The sequence below is a fragment of the Polyodon spathula genome, chromosome 10, assembly GCF_017654505.1.
Source record: "Polyodon spathula isolate WHYD16114869_AA chromosome 10, ASM1765450v1, whole genome shotgun sequence".
Lineage (NCBI taxonomy): Eukaryota > Metazoa > Chordata > Actinopteri > Acipenseriformes > Polyodontidae > Polyodon > Polyodon spathula.
Genome location: NC_054543.1, coordinates 10886843 through 10908938, shown reverse-complemented (window position 1 = coordinate 10908938; position 22096 = coordinate 10886843). Strand labels below are relative to the sequence as shown.

Sequence of the window (22096 nt, the reverse complement as noted above, 5' to 3'; positions counted from 1 at the left end):
GGCATAACTAGAACTCCCTACTTAAAAAAAACAAACAAAAAAAAAAACATTTTGCAACTTGAAGAATTAAGAAATTGTTGGTAAAAACTAGTTTTTTGGAAATAGTCTGCAGAAAAGGGTTTTTGCTAAAGTTTACATTTAATGTTAATATTATTTTCTACATAAGTGTCATGCTGTTGTTTTAGTTTACATTTTATGCTGCATTTATAATATATTTTAAGAACATTCATTAATAAAAATGCAACTATTTATAGTGATGCAACAAGAATAAGCATTCTCTGTTATATCACTTTAACTGGCTGCCTGCTATTAACTGAAATAATGTGATCCCACCTTGCTAATACACAAGCTGCTGGATGTTATCACACACCATTTCCCTTACACATGCAGACAGTTATTCAGCCAAAGAGCAGCCAAAAATTTACCACTGCACTGCATATACCCATTCAAACAGGAAGAAAGCTGACATCTATCATTTGTGAAATGAAAGAGGATGAGCACTGACAGTGGGGATAGACATACTGAAGCAAAAACAAGAATTCTGCTGCTTGAGCTAAAGGAACGGTTCTTCTATATTCCCATAATCATCCTGAATCTTCACACCACTTAACTACAGTGTATTCCATATGTCTTTATTCAAATTCTGCCTATACCTCAACCACAAGTCCAAACATCCGCTATAGGTTATCTTTGTACATACCAGTGCACGTAGTAATTATTATTTTTATTTAATTTTTTTTTTAAAGATGACGTTATCGGCAATGCAGCTCAACTATTTGGAACTAAAATGGGGAAAACAAGATAAATCTATTTATATAACCACATTGGGAACTCCTGAGAAGGAAGCAGTGCTCAGTACCATTCCCACTGAAGCAATGGAGGCCATTGCTGTTACTGCAAGATATAGCTGTGTGGCTGGGTGCCCTGCCCCTATGCATATTTTGTGTTTTATGTTGTATGTCATGTGTTATTGTTGGTGTGTATATATTGGTGCACAGGGTATGCACTGGGCTATGTAGCATGAGTGATTTAAAATATATAGTTCTATTTAGGCACATGGATTTCATGATCACTTCACATGCAGATAAAGTGTGTATTAAGATGTGAGCATGGGGAGTGCACAAATTAGTTCATGTGCTGGGATTAATGAGTGAGGAGAGAATTAAGAATAACTGCTACACGTGCTGAAGGACCAGCACAACACTTCTTGTTTCTTGCCCTATTTGTTTGTCTAGTTGTTTTGACCATCACACTATTTTGTTTGTTCTGTGTTTCCGTTTATTAAAACCTTTTATTTTACAACAAACCAGCGTATCAGAGCATTCATTCACATTTACTAAACAGCCTGTGTCCATTAAGTTCATGGTCTCATATTATCACACAAGCCATCGTGTTACACTTAGTGTCAGTAGTCAGTTACAGTGCCTCCACGTGTCAGACCAGGGATACTGCGGGTGCAGTTTACTTTTTTCTTTTCTTTTTCAAGAAGAGTGTTCTTTAAAACAAAAATAAATAAAAATGGAAGGGGAGCAAAACTCAGGCCAACTATGGGACTGGATTAAGGAGAATCCAGGGCTATAGGACCAGTCCATGCCCACGGTGATTGATGCCCTGCGGCAGAGGGATGGGGAGGCCTGGCAGCGAGGGCACCGCCCAAGGGCAATGGAAGTGGTTGTGGAATTGGTGCTCTGCTACCTACAGGCAGAAATGGAGAGAACAGCAGCCCAGATACCAGTGTTTCCAACACAAGAGGGAGAAACCTCACTGTCTCCAGTACAAAAAGCAGAAGACCTGCTGTCTCCAGTGCAAGTGGGAGGAGCCACGCCTACATCAGTAATCGAAGGAGAGCTGCACCAGTCCCCCACGACTGAGGGAGAGGTGCACCAATCCCCAGTGATAGAGGGAGACTACCTTGTGCTCCTGCCTTCGCCGCTACGGACAGACTACCTGCTGCTCCCAAATCAGTACCCCAAATCAAGCCATTTGCTTTCATTTGAAATGTCAAAGTTTTTTTTTTTTTTTTTTTTTTTAAATACAAGTAACTATACTTAGATGTAATTAGGTAAAACTAGTTGAGCAACTAGGAGAGCAACATTTACATTTCAGATTTGGTAATTGTAAATTGTAATGTGGTTTTCCTTTTTGAAGCAAGGGACGTTCTAACTTATGCCAGAAATACAAAATCTGCCACAATGCATAAACTGCATCAATGTGGAAGTATACTACCCTACTGTCCCTGTGTGTTGAACAAAGAATTGGAGAAACCTCATGTAGATCATTTGGACTTACTGAAATGCCCACATCTACACATTTGAAAATGCACTTTTTGTCCTGAATTTAAATTAAGATTATTATTTTCAGAGACAGGATGCTTACACTGGTGCAGTGGTTTTTCATAAATGCATCATATTTGTTCTGCCTAAACATTTGTCTGTCCCTGAAGTGTTGAACCTGTGCATGCACATTAGGAGGGTCCTCATAATTGCTTACATATTGGAGCTAGAACGTGACAGGCAGATACATCTGTTAGTTTAAGCAGCATTACTTCCAATGCTAAATAGTACATTACCATAAAATAGTTATTTTTACAAAGGTGACATTGTGATTTTTGGGACCAGGCCTTAGCTTATTATAAAACCATTTTAGTCACACATAGCTTGTTTTCATAATGTATACACTCATCTTACAAAAAAAGCCCTTAAAAAAATAAATAAATAAATAAAAATGTTTTACGTGTAAAAAGTAGCACCACAATTTTGACAACAAATGACCTAGTGTGAGATAAAATAACTCCAGTATATCAGATGGGGCTTCTATTATAGAACTTTTAATGAAGTACTGTTATGGTTGCCAAATTTCTGGCACAACTCCAGAGTTGAAAGAAGAAATGGAGTTTTAATCAGAACAACGGGAAATAAGTTGAATGCCAACTAGAAATAAGAGAAGTCAGGGCACCTGAACTTGACAGAGTAATTGACAGAGTAGCTTTTGAACAAATAAAATGTACTATAAATTCTCACCCTATCTAAGCATATATGATAGACTGCTGAAGATATTTTTGTGTGCTGAATGCCGCATTACATTACAAAAAACCACCCCAAAAACAAGTTTTTTAAAAACTGGGGCATCACAATTTGCCTAGTATGATTGCAAGAACAATATATAAAAGAACAAAAACAAACAATTTACACAGACCCTCTGTGATGTAACTAACCAACTGGCCATATTTATTATTCAGGCTTTGGATCTGTACAACTACACATGAGAAAATGCAGAGAATAAAGATACATTTTCATCAGACAAATTGCCTCGATATATGCCTTGATGTTTTAAATCAGTACAGTATCTTATTACTTGAGTATAAATTAGTAATTATTTTTTTGTCTCCCAAGGTATGAAATGGCAGCATTCAGTTTATTAACTTGGAAGATCAAGCTAACTGAAATGACTATACATTTCTCTGTCCGGAAACCTTTATTTGATACTTTCTTTTTTTCATTATAACTGTATTTTTGTACACTTACAAAATACCAACTGACATGAAGTGTACTGTACATCTCAAAATAAATATAGGAATCTCTATTAATACTAGTAGCTATACTCCGATTAACTTTATCTCTCTCTTTTTTTTCTTCGAGCAAATGCCATGATGTCAAATTATAAAGCAGATCTAAAAGAAACACATGAAAACATCTGCCTGTGTGTGTCTAAACTTGCAGCTTGGGTCAGATGACTTTTAGGTGACCCACCCAAGCCAGTTTACTTTGAACAAGCAAATAAATCAATCCTACAGCAATTATTAACAATCATAAGTTTTACAATCTGTTTATGATGTGCAATTTAACATGATTTATGAGAAGACTATGAGTCACCCTTCTAATTGCAGTTGTTTTTATGGACAGTGAACCCGTTCTGACCTCTTTCCAGCTATGAGCACACTTGAAAGAATGTATTTCACATTTCTACAGCAGATTTTATTTACTGACACCTTGGTGCTAAAAAACCTGTTTGTGTAGCAAGCTACAGCCAACAGGAACTGCCAAAAGAAGATGTGTTTGGCACTTTAATATTTTGTTTTCACATGGTCTGGTAGGTCTGGTGAAATAAGGTGTTTCAGAGCATATCTGTTTCTGTATAGACATATAGCCTGTGCATTTCATACAGTATTTCCTTACAAACAACTACCAAATAACTAGGAATGGTTGGTACAGCCAACCCCGAATGTTGCAATGACTACAGTGTGGAGTTGGTGTTTACATATTTGGCACCTATCAAACACATAAAGTGAGCCAAGATTAACATATTCCCTGAGCCAAAACAGCGCTGGCTTGATCTTTAAGGTTAAATCTCAATCTAAACATCCAAAGGGAAAATATAAAAGCAAGGGACATCTTATATCAGAATTCACTAGGCTGAACTTTAAAATAAATGCCAATACATAACTATACTGCAACCATTTTTTAATATATATATATTCAGATATCAGACTGCAAATGACATATCTCACCTCTTCTTGTCACAACAAGCAGCATTAGTCCCCAGCGGTGGTTTGTGACCTTTTACAGGTGAGGCACAAAATACTTGGAATACCTGCAGTTTAGCGGATTCAGCATACTTAACGCGTACTTGTGACCCTCAGATTGAGAACTAATCCCTGAGATTTGTTTTCTGTTATTGAGTTGCTGTGGATGTCCATCCCGTGTTGAGCACAGATGTGGATGTAGGACAGATTATCATTGGCGGCTGGGCTGTGATGCCAGTCAAAAGGAACAGGATTTAGGAAAGGATAAATATTGGAGCCAGACGGGCAGGTATTAAAAGAGGCTGTGACAGTGCAGGAGGTCACTTAGTTTACCTGTGTGACAATGACCTCCATTAATTTGTGACAGCCAGAACATGAGAGACAGACAAACATAAAAACATCATAACAAGCAAAACTGTGACAAAAATGTAAAACTATGATTAACTTGCCAGTAAAGTACTTTTGCTGTATTTGATTTAGAGGCAATAACTCCCCTGTTGAGGACAATAAGGTATTTGTGCTTTTACAGCAAGAATGATTTATTTTTTATAATTTCTTGGCACATGCACCAAGGCACATTCATACTGAGCTGTGCAACATGCTGTTAATAATTTTATGGATGCTGCAGGGAACTGATAATTCTCAAGTACATATGAACATTGCAAGTAGATATCTGAAAGTATATCAAGGTTTTAAAATACTTTCAAACCAGAAAGTTCTTTAAAAACACTACAGGTAAAATAATTTGTTTTCATGCTAGTAGAAGATTTAAATTAAATTGATAGAATTTTCAGAAATATTAGAGGCATATTTTTTGCTAATATAAATTGATCTCAACAATACCTGTCTGGTAGTCAACACTTTTGGGTTTTTATATAAATGCACCCAATGTCTTCATCATAACACATAGACCATGTCTAAAAAAAAAAAACTTCACATCTTTGCATATAGGATACAAACTATATATAACTATGTCTTTTTCAATTTTTGGACTATGAAAGGGACAATTATATTGTAAAAGGGAAAAAGGGAATGGTTATGCACAGCATGCTTTTAGGCTTAGGTGGATTAACACCCAAATGGCAAACTATGTAACATCTGACATGTAAATGAACCTATATCTCAGCTCATGGAAGAAAAACAAACAAACAAACAAACAAAAAACCCAAACTGCATTATTACCACGACTCATGGAAGGGTGAGCCAAATGAAAAGAGCTGAATCAAGCATCTGCAGTTCTTCTCGGAATGTCTTCTATTAATTCAGCTTGTTACGTCACTATACTGTGTCAATGGTACTCCCTGTGGTTTACGATTAACAAATAAAAGATGTTTATTGTATCAGCAGCACACTGCCTCTTGGTTAAGCTCTGCAACATGATCAGGGACACTAGACATCATCTTCAACTATAGACATGCATAGCAGTCCTGCAAGAGGTGTAGCTACTATAGCACTCAAAGTAAAGACATAACCCCATCCTCCTCTTTTTACTAGAATTCCAACCCTTCCTATAACATCATTTCAAAGTCACTTTTAAATGTTTTGTTATTTATTTATTTGACATCAATAAACTGTTTTGAAATGTTTTAATGACATTTACAGCAATTTCTATTAAAAGCTGGGGTGCACAAAATTTATATTTTCAATGCACCAATTTTGTTCTCCCCCCCACACCACTGCTCTTTGAGGGCTCAACCAGCCACACAGTACTGTGAACCAGAAATGAAAGAGCCTACATTTTCAGCAAAGGGCTGCCGAGCCACAGGTGACCAGCTAAAACAACCCAGAGTTGCATCAACATCAGGGACCCAGCGGAACAAAAAAGAAACCAATCCACTAGTTATACAGTGTTTTTCTTTTTAACCACCAAATCACTAATTAATAATCCCTAAAGGTGATACACTTTATCTAATGCCAGTTTATAAAATGTGTTTCAGAACATTTGGAAGGGCAAACTTGTATAGACAAACTACGACAGCTAAATCTCCAGCCAAACGTCTTGCTATATTAATAAGAGACTTGATTTTTACATTCATATATTATGGCAAATAGACTCACTCACTGGTTAACATTATGTAACCACAGAAAAGGTTATGCATTTTGAAAACTTCTGACATTCATATTGTATTAAAGCTTACTGCTGTTTTATTAAAGACATATGGTTCTCCAAAGTACGGTACATAAATTAAATGCCATGTTTGAAAACAGCAGCTTAAATTGTGGCCACACTCAATTCTGACAGGACTCCTGAGGCTTCCCAAGTTTTTTATTTATTTATTTATTAATATATATATATATATATATATATATATATATATATATATATATATATATATATATATATATATATATATATATATATATATATATATTATATATAGTAATAGTATAACATGCACATTCACTTTCATAACATTATCTTTTAATTTCACTGCAAGAGAGACGTTTTGGCATTAACATCAGTCCATCAGAGTACATAATAAGAATGAGTTGCGTTTTGGGCTCCACACTGTTTAAAGAAAACATTTAGGCATCATAAGCTCTCAAATCCGGCCCTACTTCTCTCTTAAATTAAGTCTGAGGCTTAATGATTCTAAGCTATTGTGGTATTTCAGGAATATTTAGATGAACTCCACAGAACAATAAAAAACTGTTTTAATCAATTACAAATGCTGTTACTTTACAAGAAACGAGGCAAAAGAAACAAGGGAGACACTAATTATAGTGTGTTGTAACATTGTTAATGGCACACTGTCTATTAATGCAAGACACCCTATTGAACAAAACATGAAAGCAAACACAAACAACTAATTATGTCATCATCTCTGGTGCCCACATTCTGTGTAAGTTTAACTAGTCTCCATTAATTGCTGACCTGCTCTATTGGTCAGGAGACAATTGGGATGATGATAAAGGCAAGTAAAGACAAACAGTACATACATGCTGCAGAGCTTGATATGACTGCCATATCAGGTCTCATCAGACTCAAAAGTATGTAAATGCTTCTGTGACAGTACAGTCAGCGCTGCTGAGATCAAGCAGGTCATTTGACTCTAAGCCAAAGTGTGCCTGTGCTTTTAATCTATTAAAATCAGAATAAATGTTTACTTAATTCAGATATTTTAGAGTGTATTGCAGTATGTTTTACAAGGATATGCGTTATGATTAATATTTTTATTGGGTAGGCATGTTCCATATGTTGCTACAACTGTTTACATAAGGTGTATGTGGTTTAATTATTATTATTTATTTTATTTTTTTTACATTTTGACAACTTTTTAAACTTTTAAGTTGCATTCCCTGCCTCAAGATGGCTTCACATGTACCCACATGGACCTCTCAGAACTACATTTCCCATCATCCTCCTGTTCACATATGTAATTGAGATGGATTTACCAGTGAGCAGGAGGGTGATGCGAAATGTAGTTCTGAAAGGTCCATGCGGGTGCATGTGAAGCCATCTTGAGGCAGGGAATGCAATTTAAAAGTTTAAAAAAAGTGGTAAAAATGTAAAAAAAAAAAAATAATTAAAACAATACACACACCTTATGTAAACAGTTGTAGCAACACATGGGAACATCTAACACAATAAAATAAAAAGGTCCTTACGTACCTTTTAATTTACTGTACTATAGCCTTAAATCTGGTTTACTCCCTCAACTTCTAACACAACAGTTATATCAAGGGTGTTCTTTCTTTCTTAGTTTATGTGTAACATTGCAGTGTTTTAAGAATTTGTATTTATTATTTTTTTAAGCAGACATCTATTCTTCTAAATATTGTACCTCATGCTGTTTTTAAATATGTTTTACATAGAAGGAGCGCCTTTTTCCTTTTTTTAACAGAAGCTTTAACAGCAGTAGGTAGTAGCAGGGCTGTTCTTGATTGTGCCAGTGTTACTGATTGGCAAAAGGGGATTCAGGGATGGATGGGCTTATGTACCTGTACCTGAAACAACCTTGAAAAGACAATGTAGACCTAAAAACGTATTGCTTCTGATTAAGCAGAGTACATACAAGAGTTATAACATAGAATAATGTAGTAAATAATAAAGCAACCATGAGTCATATTTTAGTACAAAATGTAGTATGATTGTGGAACACAGTGTATTTAAGTAATCAAGAAATCCACAACACAAGGAAAAGCTACATTATCTAGTTCCATTATTTGTGTGACAAATTATAAGTGTAATTGTATCCCATGGCTTTTTTGGGGGGTCTGTTCAGTAGGACAAAAATGGAAAACGGAACTCCAGTAAACTCCATCAATATTGTTACTCTTTGTTTTATACATCATGATTAATTGTTTACCAGTTTACTTGAAATACATATTATATCCAGTTTAACTCTGTTCTTTTTTTAAAAGAAATCAAAACAACATACGGTTTCTATTGAATTATATATGTAAAGCCTTCAAAATAATTGCAAACACAAAATGTTATTGTTTTCCTGTCATATCAAAGATATGAGCTTATTAGTTTCACAATATGTCTCCATGTCTCTCACAGTGTTTTATGGTTTTTAAATTGATTGTGTGTATTGTACCCAAAAATCTAGCCCTGAAATCACACAAAAAAAAAGTTTTGCCTGTCAAAAAAGTAAGACAAAGTCATATTTCAGTTGCATGTTTTCAAGATAATTATAATATTTACTAAAAATGTATTGCTTTGTTTTTTTTTTTTTCCAATACATAGTACATGTTTGGCCGAAACCAAGGTATATATTTTTTGTCAACATCCTGTTTGTTATTTTCCATTTTTCGAAGCATAGTAGTGGTTTTATTGAATATAATGTTGCTGCAGAATTAAAAACATCTAATTAGTTTTCCACTGCTAGAAACTGGTTGTTAGTTTTTATTTTTTGATGAATACATAATTTTTATGTATAAAATGTATATTTTCTTTTTCTGCCAAGTAATAACTTTGGCATTTTGTTTTAAGCCACATGAATGGATTCATTCTACAGTACTCCTAAAAAGTATTGCATTCACTTCTATCGTCCCTCAACTTCTGCCAAACCGTTATTCTTAGTTTTGATTTTTGGGAACAAGTTACTTGATGTAACAAGATAAGTAGTGTGTGAACTAAAATTTAAGCAGATACACTTTGCTACACTTACAAAGTCTTTCGTTTTCTGTACTTTACTGGAAAACCTAAATTCCTGAGAAAAAGGGTCTCCATAAAATAGTAGGATAAAGTTTCTCTTGAAAAAATATGAACAGAGAAGAATATTTAATCACATAAACTAACATTTTAAAGGGACTGCTGAAAGCTATGATGATGTACACCAGACAAGCATCCTGGGCAGAGCACCTCTTTAAATCAGACACTACATCTCAGAGGGTTAGCCTATGAATAAAATATTATAAAATATAAGTGGATGTACCAGTCTCCCTACTAGAAAGTTACTATAATTTTATGCCCGCTACTTTAAACTTTAAAACAAGAGGGTATGGATTTTGATAACTGTTCAGACTATTAAAATGTTACCTTTATACTTCAGTATTTGTTACAAACAGAATTTCTGAACATATAAATACCATAACAATGACCTTTGAAGTGCTTGTTTGTAAGATAAAAAAGCTGTCTGAATATAGAGCAAATCTAATAGATTACATGTAAACAAATGCGTGTGCATTTCAGAACAAGCAGAGAAGAATAATTATAAAGCCAGAATATAATTAAGCAATTTTGACTGTTGTGTACTTGAGCTGTCATTCTGATGTGACATGCTGTCAAGTTCAGCAACACAACCCTGACTGGACAGGTATCGTCTACTTTGATCTAGGCTTATGCATATGAAATTAGGTCAAATCTGGCCATTAAACAGAAACTCCCTTATGTGGTGATCAAGCATTACAAGAGTACTTCATCAGACTGGGTAGTGGGGATTTATAAAGGCTTTTGACAATAAGAAATATATAAACAATGTACAGTGAGAGGAAAACAGATGGACTACATTATAGAAACTGCTCTGCTGTGACATTACTACACTTCCAAAAAAATGTGGCATGAAAAAAATAAGGAGGGTTAAGGTTTGCAGCTTTTTTTTATGTAGCGCAATGATGTGTTTATTACTGATATGCCTATTAATCTGATACATCAATGCAAATGATTTGTGTTAAACTTCTGAAATAAGTATAAAATATTTTAAAAAGCAACTTGGTATAGGTATGATGTATCTCAACTAATCTATTGTTCTACTTAGATTTTTGTTTTTTAGATTTTTTAAAAGTTTTTGTCATCCCATCATTGTGACTTCAAAACTCAGAACTTTAAAAGCCCCCTGCATCTTCAATATGGCTTTCAAACACGTTTTACCACGAAGTTCAGTTTTGGAAAGCCTGATTGTAACCATTACCCTTCAACCAGTTGCATTTCTTACTAGTGTATTTCTTACATCTATAAATGGCAAAGGTTTGCAGGGGGACAGGTCAATGGTTACAATCTGACTTACTGAGCTAAACTTAGAGATCCCTTTTGAGGCCACAGGTGCTTTAAACTTCTGATTTCTGAGTAATCAGGACTGAAATAGAAAATGTTCTACAAAGTGATTCTAAAATTTAAAAAAAGCATTTTTTAAAGCAAAAAGGTACCAGCCGGATTCCTAAAAGGACCCTTACCGTATCAGTCTTTGGTTTCACCACTTTCATAAAGGCACCCCTGGCATTAGCTTCTTCATGCTCTCTTTTGCTCACCTTCCGAGCATCCAGGAATTTCAGGTTGGTCAGCTTGTAGAGCACAAAATACCTGGGGAAAGACGTCATGGATAAATTTGACAACAAAAAAACAGGCAAAGAGATCAATGGAGATAAGAATAAGTTTTCCATGACAAAGAAAACAAACAAGCAAAAGACAAGCCACCTTTACTGTAGGGTATTTAGTAATGTAAGAAACATTAGCAAGATTGACGTAGACAGTACTTAGATCCACAGATGATAAGGCCTTTAAGAGAGCTCCCAGTACGTGTTGTGAGTACGAATGTGGTAAAACAATATGGATATTATTTTCAAGTTTTGTTTCTCTAGTTTATGAAGAATGATTATTTAGAAAATCTGCCTTGTTTTAAATAAAATCACTTAGTGAAGATACTGCAAAAATATCATTCATCTTTCATTTTAAGGAAATCTGTCAAATGATAATGGCTGAAACACACTGATGATAACAGATTATTTCAGAGGAAGGCAGGAATTGAAGGAACCAACATGTCAAGATTGGACGTCAAAGAAGTAAAGACACCACCTAAGTAGAGGGTGTGAACAGATGGATACAGAGGTGCAGAAAGAATCACACAAAGAGAATCAACAAATACTTTAGGCAACAATGAAAGACACATTTGTGGTGATGATGAAAATGGTGAGTTTTCATCACTGGAAATATCACAGGTTATGAAACCAAGCCTCTATGACAAACAACCAAACTTTGGAGAATAATAGTCATATTTACTTGGGTAAGATGTTAAAAAAAGAGTGTGGCCAATTGAGAAAAACAGAACGAACAGTATCCTTCAGAAAAATAACATTATGTTGTATGTATTGAAAAACGTGAAATTCTTCAAAACAATCACAGCTAAACATGGATGTTTTTGTGACTAGAAACAATGCATCCTCCAGGGAATAATGCAAGGGGATACAACAATAAATAAACAAGACAGTGGTCAAATATCTAGTAAATGATAGCCTTTTCGGAATTAACAAAATAACAGCACTCTTGTTTGTATATATTGTATATATTTGTATATGTACACACACACACACACACTGCCTATAGAAAGTCTACACCCTCTTGAACTATTTTCACATTTTGTTGTGTCAGTGCATCAGAATTTCATGCATTTAAATGAGGATTTTTTTTCCACTTATCTACACACCATACTCCACACTGTTAGGAGCAAAAAAGCTTTATTGAGAAAATAATTAGACATTAAAAATACAAAACTGAAAGATCATAAGTCTTCACCCCCCTGATTAATACATGGTGGAAGCACCTTTGGCAGCAATTACAGCTGTGAGTCTGTTGGGATGGGTCTCTACCAACTTTGCACACCTAGACTTGGTAATATTCTTCTTTATAAAACTGTTCAAGCTCTGTCAAGTTCCTTGGGGAGCACTGATGGACAGCAATCTTTGTCATTGTCATACTGAAAGATGAACTTCTGTTCTAGTTTCAGCTTTCTTGCAGAGGGCAGCAGATTTTTTCCTCAAGGACTTCTCTGTATTTTGCTCCATTCATTTTCCCTTCTATCCTGACAAGTGCCCCAGTCCCTGCCGATGAGAAACATCCCCATAACATGATGCTGCCACCACCATGCTTCACAGTAGGGATGGTATTATTTGGGTCATGGGCAGTGTTGGGTTTGTGCCAAACATACCACTTTGCATTTAGGCCAAAAAGTTCCATTTTAGTTTCGTCAGACCACAAACCTTTTGTCACATGGTTACAGAATCTCCTGAGTGTTTATCTGCATACTTCAAACAGGATTCAAGGTGGGCTTTCTTGAGTAATGGCTTCCTTCTTGCCACCCTACTATACAGGCCAGATTTGTGGAGTGCTTGGGGTATTAGCCTTTGCAATAAAAGCCTGTAGCTCTTGCAAAGTTGCCATTGGCCTCTTGGTAGCCTCTCTGATCAGTTTCCTTCTTACTCGGTCATCCAGTTTGGAGGGACGGCCTGATCTAGACAGGATCTTGGTGGTGCCATACACCTTCCCCTTCTTAATAATCGTCTTGACCATGCTCCAAGGGATATTCAAGGCCTTTGATATTTTTTTATACCCATCCCCTGATCTGTGCCTTTCAACAACTTTGTCCTGGAGTTCTTTTAAAAGCGCCTTGGTGCTCATGGTTGAGTCTTTGCTTTGAAATGCACTACCCAGCAGTGGGAATCTACGGGAACTGCTAAATCTATTCTGAAATCATGTGACTGACTACAATTTAACACAGGTGGAGGCCACTTGGTGTGTGATTTTGAAGGTGATTGGTTAAACCTGAGCTAATTTAGGATTGCTATTACAAGGGGGGTGGACTAGCTATTTTACTTTTTATTTTTAATTAATTTTCTACAAATGTCTAGAATATTTTTTTCACTTTGAAGTTGTGGGGTAGGATGTGTAGATAATGGAAAAAAAAAATTAACTAAACTATTTTAATTCCAGGCTATAAGGCAACAAAAGGTGAAAAATTTAAAAGGGGGTGTAGACTTTCTAAAGGCACTGTGTGTGTGTGTGTATATATATATATATATATATATATATATATATATATATATATATATATATATATATATATATATATATATAAGTATTAGTAAATCCAGGTACATGCACATTCTCATTTCAACCAATACAGACTTAACCCGTAGCAATTTGTAGGCAGACCTCTTAGCCTTGATGTATCTCTTAGTCACATAGGTTATCACAGATGAAGGCATTTCTAAACCTAGAATTTGAAAATAGCTTATAGACATAAGCTGGGCTAGATAGTAACGCAAAGAGGTCACCTTCTATAGATAACCTGGTTAACCTCTGTCAGCCCTTTGGAGATATTAATTGTTCAATCACTTTGTTATGGGGGTAAAGGAAAACAAGGGGCAAAGATGCATTGATACTGTCAGCTCTTACTGTCAGGTAATATCTAGAATGTTGCTTGCAAGTAAGTAATTTTGGAAGACAGGGGACTGCTATCAGACAGGACACCAGCTACTTTATCTACAGTAATACTGTCTGAACTGCAGAACACGCCTGACAGTGGTTTCATAGAAATTCAGCTTAAATAATACAGTATTCATTATTTACATTAAACTAATAAGAGTGTTTTTAAAGCTGCCGTGCCCAATATGTTTTTTTTTTTTGCTGTTTTATTTAAGAAATAGTTTTGCATATGTCAGGTGGAGGGAACCTGGTGGCAAGCAAGTTTCAAGGGGCAAGGAAGCTTGTGTCATTACAGCTGCAAATACCTTTGGGGAACGTAAACAAGAATATACAGTATAGTAGTGTATAAAATAGACTGCATTGAAGGCTAAACTATGGAACAATATAGGAAACAGGCAAAAACAATTACATTATGTTAATTTAAAATTGACCCTGATTATGGGATAAAACCACCTGGACCAGTCCCTAGACCGATATACAATACTGCACAGATTCTCCCATCAGAGTATTGAAGGTTGTGCTGAGCTATAACCCACATTATACTATTCTGATATTTGGAACCTCTACAGCATGGTTCAATTACTTTGTGTTAGTAGGTTAGGGTGATAGTAATTTACATGTGATAGTCCTAAATTTCTGTATTCAATGGCAAGTCATAGTAAAATTCATGAAGACATTTTTGAGAAAACACAAATATAAATATATAAATATATATTTATTTCAGCAGTTTTTTTCTCCAAAAAAAGTTCATTCAAAATTATTCATACCCTTTGATGCTCTGATAGTATTGTCTACAAGGTGCTAGAAATTTCAATAGGATAACACTATGTAACACAATTTTTGTTCCTGGGTAGTAAGTGTTATTTCCCAATTGCTTATGCCTCAAAAGTATAGAAAATGGCTATTATTCCCCACAAGCTTTGCTTTTGTGACCAGGACAGTGATATTTTGAAATATCACTATTTCCAATGAGAAAACGGGCGCTTTTGTGTCTTTTCATTCACATAAAGTCCGAAAATAACAACATATGAATCCAAATGAATATGTATTTATACTAAAGTAATACAAAAATGACTACAACAGATTTAGAAGTGAGTAGTTTTTTGAGATTTACGATTATACTGTAAATTTTTTGGATATATATATATATATATATATATATATATATATATATATATATATTTTTTTAAAGTAAATTTCATCTGATGCACATTTATTAGGAACATTTTAATCATTCCCAGTCACTGTTTTTATTTATTTATTTTTTTTAAAGGTCATTCCAGCCATGACCTGCAGCTGGCCTAACTTTGTCAAATAAAACCTTTACACTAAAATGAAACAACAGTCATGCTCATTTTCATGTATTGCTTTGTGACGCATTATAAATATTATATAACATTACCAAAGAAAATGACAATCAAGAATTTAGTTAGCACTAAATGAACAATGGGCTCTTGCCATTGAATACCTCTTTTAAGGTAATTCTTTTTGAGGTCAATGATTAATAGTGCCCATATTGTCAGAAAAAGCATTTTACATAGAAAAATAAACTGTAAACTGATGGAAGATCATTCATTTTAAAGATTTGATGTTAGAAATGTGACGAAAATTGTGATTGTGGCAGCAGCAACTTCTTTGTAAACTATACAACAGCATTCTCTTTAAATCATTTGTAATAGTAAGAATGGTTTTATAAAATGTAGCATTCTGTTGTTTATAAAATATGATTCAGAACCTAGTAATGGATGCTACGATGCCTATTTTGAAAAAAAGAGCCAAAAAAATGTTTTCAAAATCTTCAGAATTCAGAAGATCATTGACAGGCCAGGCCTTGCTGACATTTTTCATCCTATAAAATTGTTCCCATTACTTCTGAAGAACAAACTGCCAAAAACATAAGGGGCAGCTACAATGATTTATTTTGATTGTTTGTCTACCCTTCCTTACACTGTAATGTGAACCCTACTGTTTAACTAACCTGTATCTTTGGTAGTCATCCTCATCCTTATCCAGACTGACAAGTTCATTGGGGCAGGCTTCATTACCCAGTAGGCTGAGGTACTCCAGGGAAGGTGCCACTTCAGCCACATGGTCCAGCAGGCTTTCTATATCTGTTATGTATCATGGGTGAGGGTTAAGGATTCAATGCCTTTAATTAAAACAACATTTATAGAGGAACTGCCACTGGTATAAAGCATACTTCATATAACTTACAATCAAATTTACCACGGCACTCAAAAGCCTGTCAAAGTTATTGTGGAGACAGCAAACTGGGGGCACATTTAAGTCACAGTTTTTGGCAGAGGCTGAACGAATTCAGTTGTTTTGTCCCTTGTTTCTTTCTTCATTTCCTAGGTGGTGCAGAACATTAAAACATTGACAAAATGATGGATGCCGTGTGGTAAAATGGTTAGTGATTGCTGAAGTCATGAAACTTTTCCAACATGGAAACAAACAGCTACTTCACAGCACATTCATCACTAATACATTCACTTCAGTGGAAAATGAGCCTAAAGAGTCAAAATACAATAGCACTAATGCACCACTTGAATATAAATGTCTCTGTGCCACTGTAAGACATAAATAATTAGACCATTACCATGTGCAGGCCACTTCAGAACTACATTCAGTTTTGAGGCTATGGCATTAACTTCAGTCAACAATAAGAACTATTGTTTTTGTTGGTAGATATTGCTCAGGCTGTAAATACTGGCTATAAAAGTGAATAAGATGATTAAAATATGTATTATATGATAACCTTTTTACTGTTCCTAAAAATGCATTCCCATTTGTCTGTAAAATACATAGACATACACTATTCCCTAAAATACATATTTATAAAAAAAATATAAATTCATCCAAAGGACATTTTAGAGGCACGTTTGCTGTTTTTACGTTATACGTAAATCATTTGTTGGTGTTAGCCTTTAAATATTGTAACTGCTTTTACAGCTTAGACATTTCTCTAACATTTTTGAATTTCTAATTGGTCACAACCCAAACCTTTTTGGTAAGAACCTACTTGTTTCATTTAAAAAAAAAACAGAAAGAAAAACATGTGAAATATTTCCCTATATAGCTGGCCAGTAATCTCTGCCAGCTAACTTCAGCAAGAATGTTAGATGTTATTATTTCCAAGTAGGTCTAGAGCTAATGTAGGAAAGTACATTTAACCATCTTTGTTTTTCTCAGTGTTCAAATGTCAAAGTTATCAACATGTATTTTACCAACTGTAATGCCAATTTTAATTTATCAACACTGCTTTGAATAAAATACTTTTTTGACAGAAAGACTAAAAAAAAAAAAAAAAAAATAATTTGTATGCATCTATATAAAGATCTTGACATTAACTTAGCAATGATTTTGTAGTCTTTATTTTACGGCAACAGAAATACATTACAATTTTCCCATATTCATTACTCCACTAGAGGTCACCCTGTCACAAAACCTTGTCATCTTCCAGCATAAGAAAATCTATGCTATATATATATATATATATATATATATATATATATATATATATATATATTATATATATATATATATATATTTTTAAAATATAAAAAGCTTACTATACTATAATAACAAGTTTCCTCAAACTAATAAACGTTGGTATTGCCGGAACAAAAATGAAATGTACAGACACACAGACAATAACACACTTATTAAACTATACTTTACATTATGTGAGACTTGACACAAGAGCATCTTTTGAAAGGATATCTGGTTCTTATTGAGCGTTAGGGTATGGAGGTGTGGTAACCTGGGTAACACGAGATCATTTCCAAGGAGATTGTTGTCCACAATCAGCTCTTCCAGGCAGCTGAATGCTTCCAGTCCCTCCAGTGAGCTGCAATGATAAGGCCACAGGAAAAATGATGCCACTGAATCAGGACAGCTATTATGTGCAGAAATAAATATTTTAACCATCCCTTTCAGGAGCTGGAATAGTTCTGGTTTGGGCCTGTCAAAAGGGTGAATGACAAGAATTAGTGGCAGTGAGATCGCTGGCATGGCATCACATCCTTCACACACTGGCAGGATGAAAGATGGGGGTCACTTAGTGAGTAGCCAGGATCCAAAACAAAAGCCTTCAGAAATGGGATCTGCATGATGAATTTGTCAATGTCTTGTGCCTTGAGGCACCCAGCCACGCCTGACCCTAACCTCAGTTCCCAAGATAAATAACTCTGTCACAGTTCACCTTCACTCCCTGGACATGTTTAAGGCGTTATCCATCATTTTGGTGTAAGATAATAATATTAATCTAAAAGTAATGGATATAACTTTAAGGACTTCTGCAATAGGTCCCTAGAGATTTGGAAATAGACTTTTATAATATTGTTTTAAATTTGTTTTTAAATATATTAAAACAACCCTTGATTCTCACGCTCTCATATTGATCCCACTGCATAATAATGATCAAGTGTAATGTTAGTTTTTTAATCCCTCGCACTGCAGTGGTTGACACCCAGCACTTAAAACTGTTAGCCCCCCCCCCCCCCCCCGCCCCCCGAAAATGAAGGGTCATGTTTTGTTTAAATATGGTTGAAACCCTACTCCACTCCTAGAAAGGGCTTTGTTTAGAAATATTTTTTTTTCTTATTAATATAACTCAAACATAAACACTGTGTTTCCATTGCTATAAATTAAATATTACCCTTAATGAAGAGAGATTTGATGAAAACATTCGTATTGGATTTTGGTTTCAAAGATTTCGTTGCTGAATGCTGCTATAATTAAACCTTTTTATTACATATTTTTTGTACATGGAAAAAATTACCACCCCTATATGCAAACGAGCCTTACATGATACTAATAGGGCCTTTGTGAATAAATTCAGTCGATGATCTGGTCAATGTTCCCATCATAATACACATTGTCCCTGAGTTATGTTATGTAAATATAATACTCCTATCATGAGAATCAGCAAATGGTTGGCAATGGGCACGGAGAAAAAGTGCAAATCTAAAAACGCTTCAGGGAAGGCATAAAACAAAATGACAAGGCATGAAGTGGGACAAAGGCCTCAGAACACTAGAGGGAGTTGCCTATTGAAACTGCTTTTCTTTCTGAAGCTGAGACTGGGTATAGTAATACCCACTTCTCAAGCAAGCAAATAAAATAGTGCCCAAATCCCCTTACACATGTCTAATTTTTGATATTTTTTGCCATGTAATGTTATTAGCTGCTCGGTTAAAGGGAGCTGCATTACACAGGGGGTTGCTTATTAATTGTTGTTTTCATGTCATCACTGTGGTGTGCACTTGGTGATTTAATCAGCTAAATTCACAGCTAAGGGAGAGGGAAGGGATCAAATCTAATAGAAGGTGTTGATGATTAACATTAATACCATCTTGTCTACATAGTAAGCTCTTAGTAGGTTATGCTTTATTGTCTTTAATGCTGATGTAGAAAGAAACAAAGATTTTGCTGAGTGTGTATTTTTCAATATATAGATTAGTATATAATATAGAATTACCATAGTGCTTTTTCCCAGAGACGATAAGATTAAAAGGACAATGGCAGGTATAGTGGTTGTTTTCCCTTGTTGTTTTAGAATGCTAATAAGCATCATTGAGCTGTGACTGCACGCAGCTTTCTCCCAGAGCTCTAATGACCTGAAAGCTGCCCATTATCTCACCCACAGGTACCATCTCAGTTACCTCACTGCAAAGCTTGCACCACACTCCCAGAGGAGCCCAGTGCAGCCCAGAGATTTTCATTGCAATTTCCAAAGTCATATCAAAATGACAAAACATCACAATGCGTTCGGGTCTGCTTGATTCAAATGGAAAGAACTTTTAAGTTTCCACTGTAATTAACCCTATCCTTGTTAAGATAATTATGATCAAGCTCCCTGTCATAACTAATATCACAGCACCATTGCCTATGGCTCACGCATGGCCCTCATTAGCGTAACAAAACAGTGCGCAAAAACAAGCAAGAGGCATTGGACTCCCCTACAGAGGCAAAACAGACACTGGAAATAAAAAAGAACTGATGCATAGTGAGTCGTTTCAACACACCAATATACATCCCTTTGTATCATTTCCAGCACCTGTCTCTTCCTTACACCACGTCTTATTGTCTCCTCAGTTTCGAACATTGTTGACTATAAAGACTTTGACATCCAGTCATTTTTTTGTGAATATAATGAAAGCCAGCTCACATTTCCAGCCATTGTTGTCAGAATTAGCTTTGTTAAAGCCTTGCTTCTTGAAACACACCGTGGTGCTCATATTATGGACACCCTGTAATTTAAGATGATCAAATTATTTGGCTACTAGTTTATTATAATTGTTTTTATTATTTTTTAACCACAGGAACAAATGAACAGTTTGCTATAATTTTAAGTCTTTATCATTAGAACTGACACCCATTTAGTGGAACCCATAGCCCCATTGATTTGAATTGCAATTTAAAGTCCATATATCCTGTGATTACAGTATTCTTTACAGAATCAATACATCCAGCAGTGAATGGACATCACAGCACAGGGCACAAGTGAAAATGACACAGTGACAGATAGGCCTACTAGTCAAAATTGAGCAAACAGGAAAAAAAAGTGTTAATGATGTGTTATTTTTCGAAGATATAAATAATTAAACCTTTAATATCTTAAAATATGTTTACTGTTTCTCAGAAACAACAGGTGGGTATTGTATAATCATGCTAGTTTCTTCCAATTAAAAATATATCTATAAAAGCATAATTGTTATTGAATTTCATTTATTTATATATATACAAATGAGCTATTAAACTGTCAAGTTATACAAACAAAACCTGAACTGCAGCTATTTGCCAATGGCTAGCCTGAGCGCCCCAGATGCCACTGCATCTATAAACTAAACCAGTATAGCCACAAAACATCCTGAGGTCTCTGCTAACACTCAAACGTTAATTGTTTACATAATGATGCCAGTGCCTATTCAGTTTTGGTTATATTTCTGAATGTAGCTTATTATGTTTTAATATTAAAACAAAAAAAACATGCCAGTATTCAGTATGTATCGTTAGGTGTTACTGTTTTGGAGAGACAGACCACTGTTGACAGCTGACAAACAATTTGGTTATTTATTGAACGGTCAGTCACTTGTGCCATTAGTTTGTATGTATTTTAGGTTAGATGTCTGCAATCTGTGACCAAAAGGTAAAATAAGCCTGTTAGACTTTTGGGAGACAGGCTGAAATATTTTCGATACAGAAATGTCAAAAGGAATTTCATTAGGAGCTGTTAACAAAAGTTTATCTTCTGGTTTCCAAAATTAAACAAATTCTTGTTTTTGACAATACTTGACCTTTAAACAGCATTCTCCCCAGACCCCCCTTGGATAAAAATTACGGTGTGGCATTGGATTTAAGGCTTGCCCTCTATCTTGATAAACACGCTTATTTTTTTCTATCTAAATTTTGAAGTGCAAGTAAATTCAATGTATAGAAAATGTCATGCACAAATGTCACTTATTTTAAAGGCATCTAATCAGTAGATGTAAGAGGTAATGAAGGAGTGGTCTTGCATAAACAGTGCATTGCTGTAATCAGACACATACTCCATGAAACCAGGCAGGTGACATCGCATTTAAGTCCCTGTTTCTACAAGATAATAAAATACTAGTAAAACATCTATATAGCCAATTAAATATTTTTTGTAAATATGTATAACTATGCTTCAGAATTTGTACAAATTATGTTTTTAGTATACAAATATATGTTTAGAAGAACAATCTTTTTTTTTTTTAATATGTGTTAATAAAGAATATATTCATCCTTACCCTCTAAAAAGTAGAAGAGAGTGGATTTTACTTCCTGTTTACAAAACTGAAATATCTAGAACTCAAGCATTGTTTTTCAAGAGCAGTGTCAGTTCAAAGACAGGCCTCCAAATAACTTCAGGGTGGAAAAAGTAACGTTTTTATTCCAATAAA

General features: G+C 34.9%; 1 protein-coding gene across 1 annotated transcript in view; it reads right to left on the bottom strand.

Moving 5' to 3' along the window:
* The window catches only part of LOC121321823 (leucine-rich melanocyte differentiation-associated protein-like), a 326479-nt gene that overhangs the window by 92050 nt on the left and 212333 nt on the right, over positions 1 to 22096 (bottom strand). Inside the window, exons 3-5 of the mRNA XM_041261056.1 lie at positions 17892 to 18018; positions 16147 to 16286; positions 11144 to 11270 (exon numbers count right to left, since the gene is read on the bottom strand). Coding sequence (XP_041116990.1) covers positions 11144 to 11270; positions 16147 to 16286; positions 17892 to 18018 — 394 coding nt within the window. The remainder of the gene's footprint in view (positions 1 to 11143; positions 11271 to 16146; positions 16287 to 17891; positions 18019 to 22096) is intronic.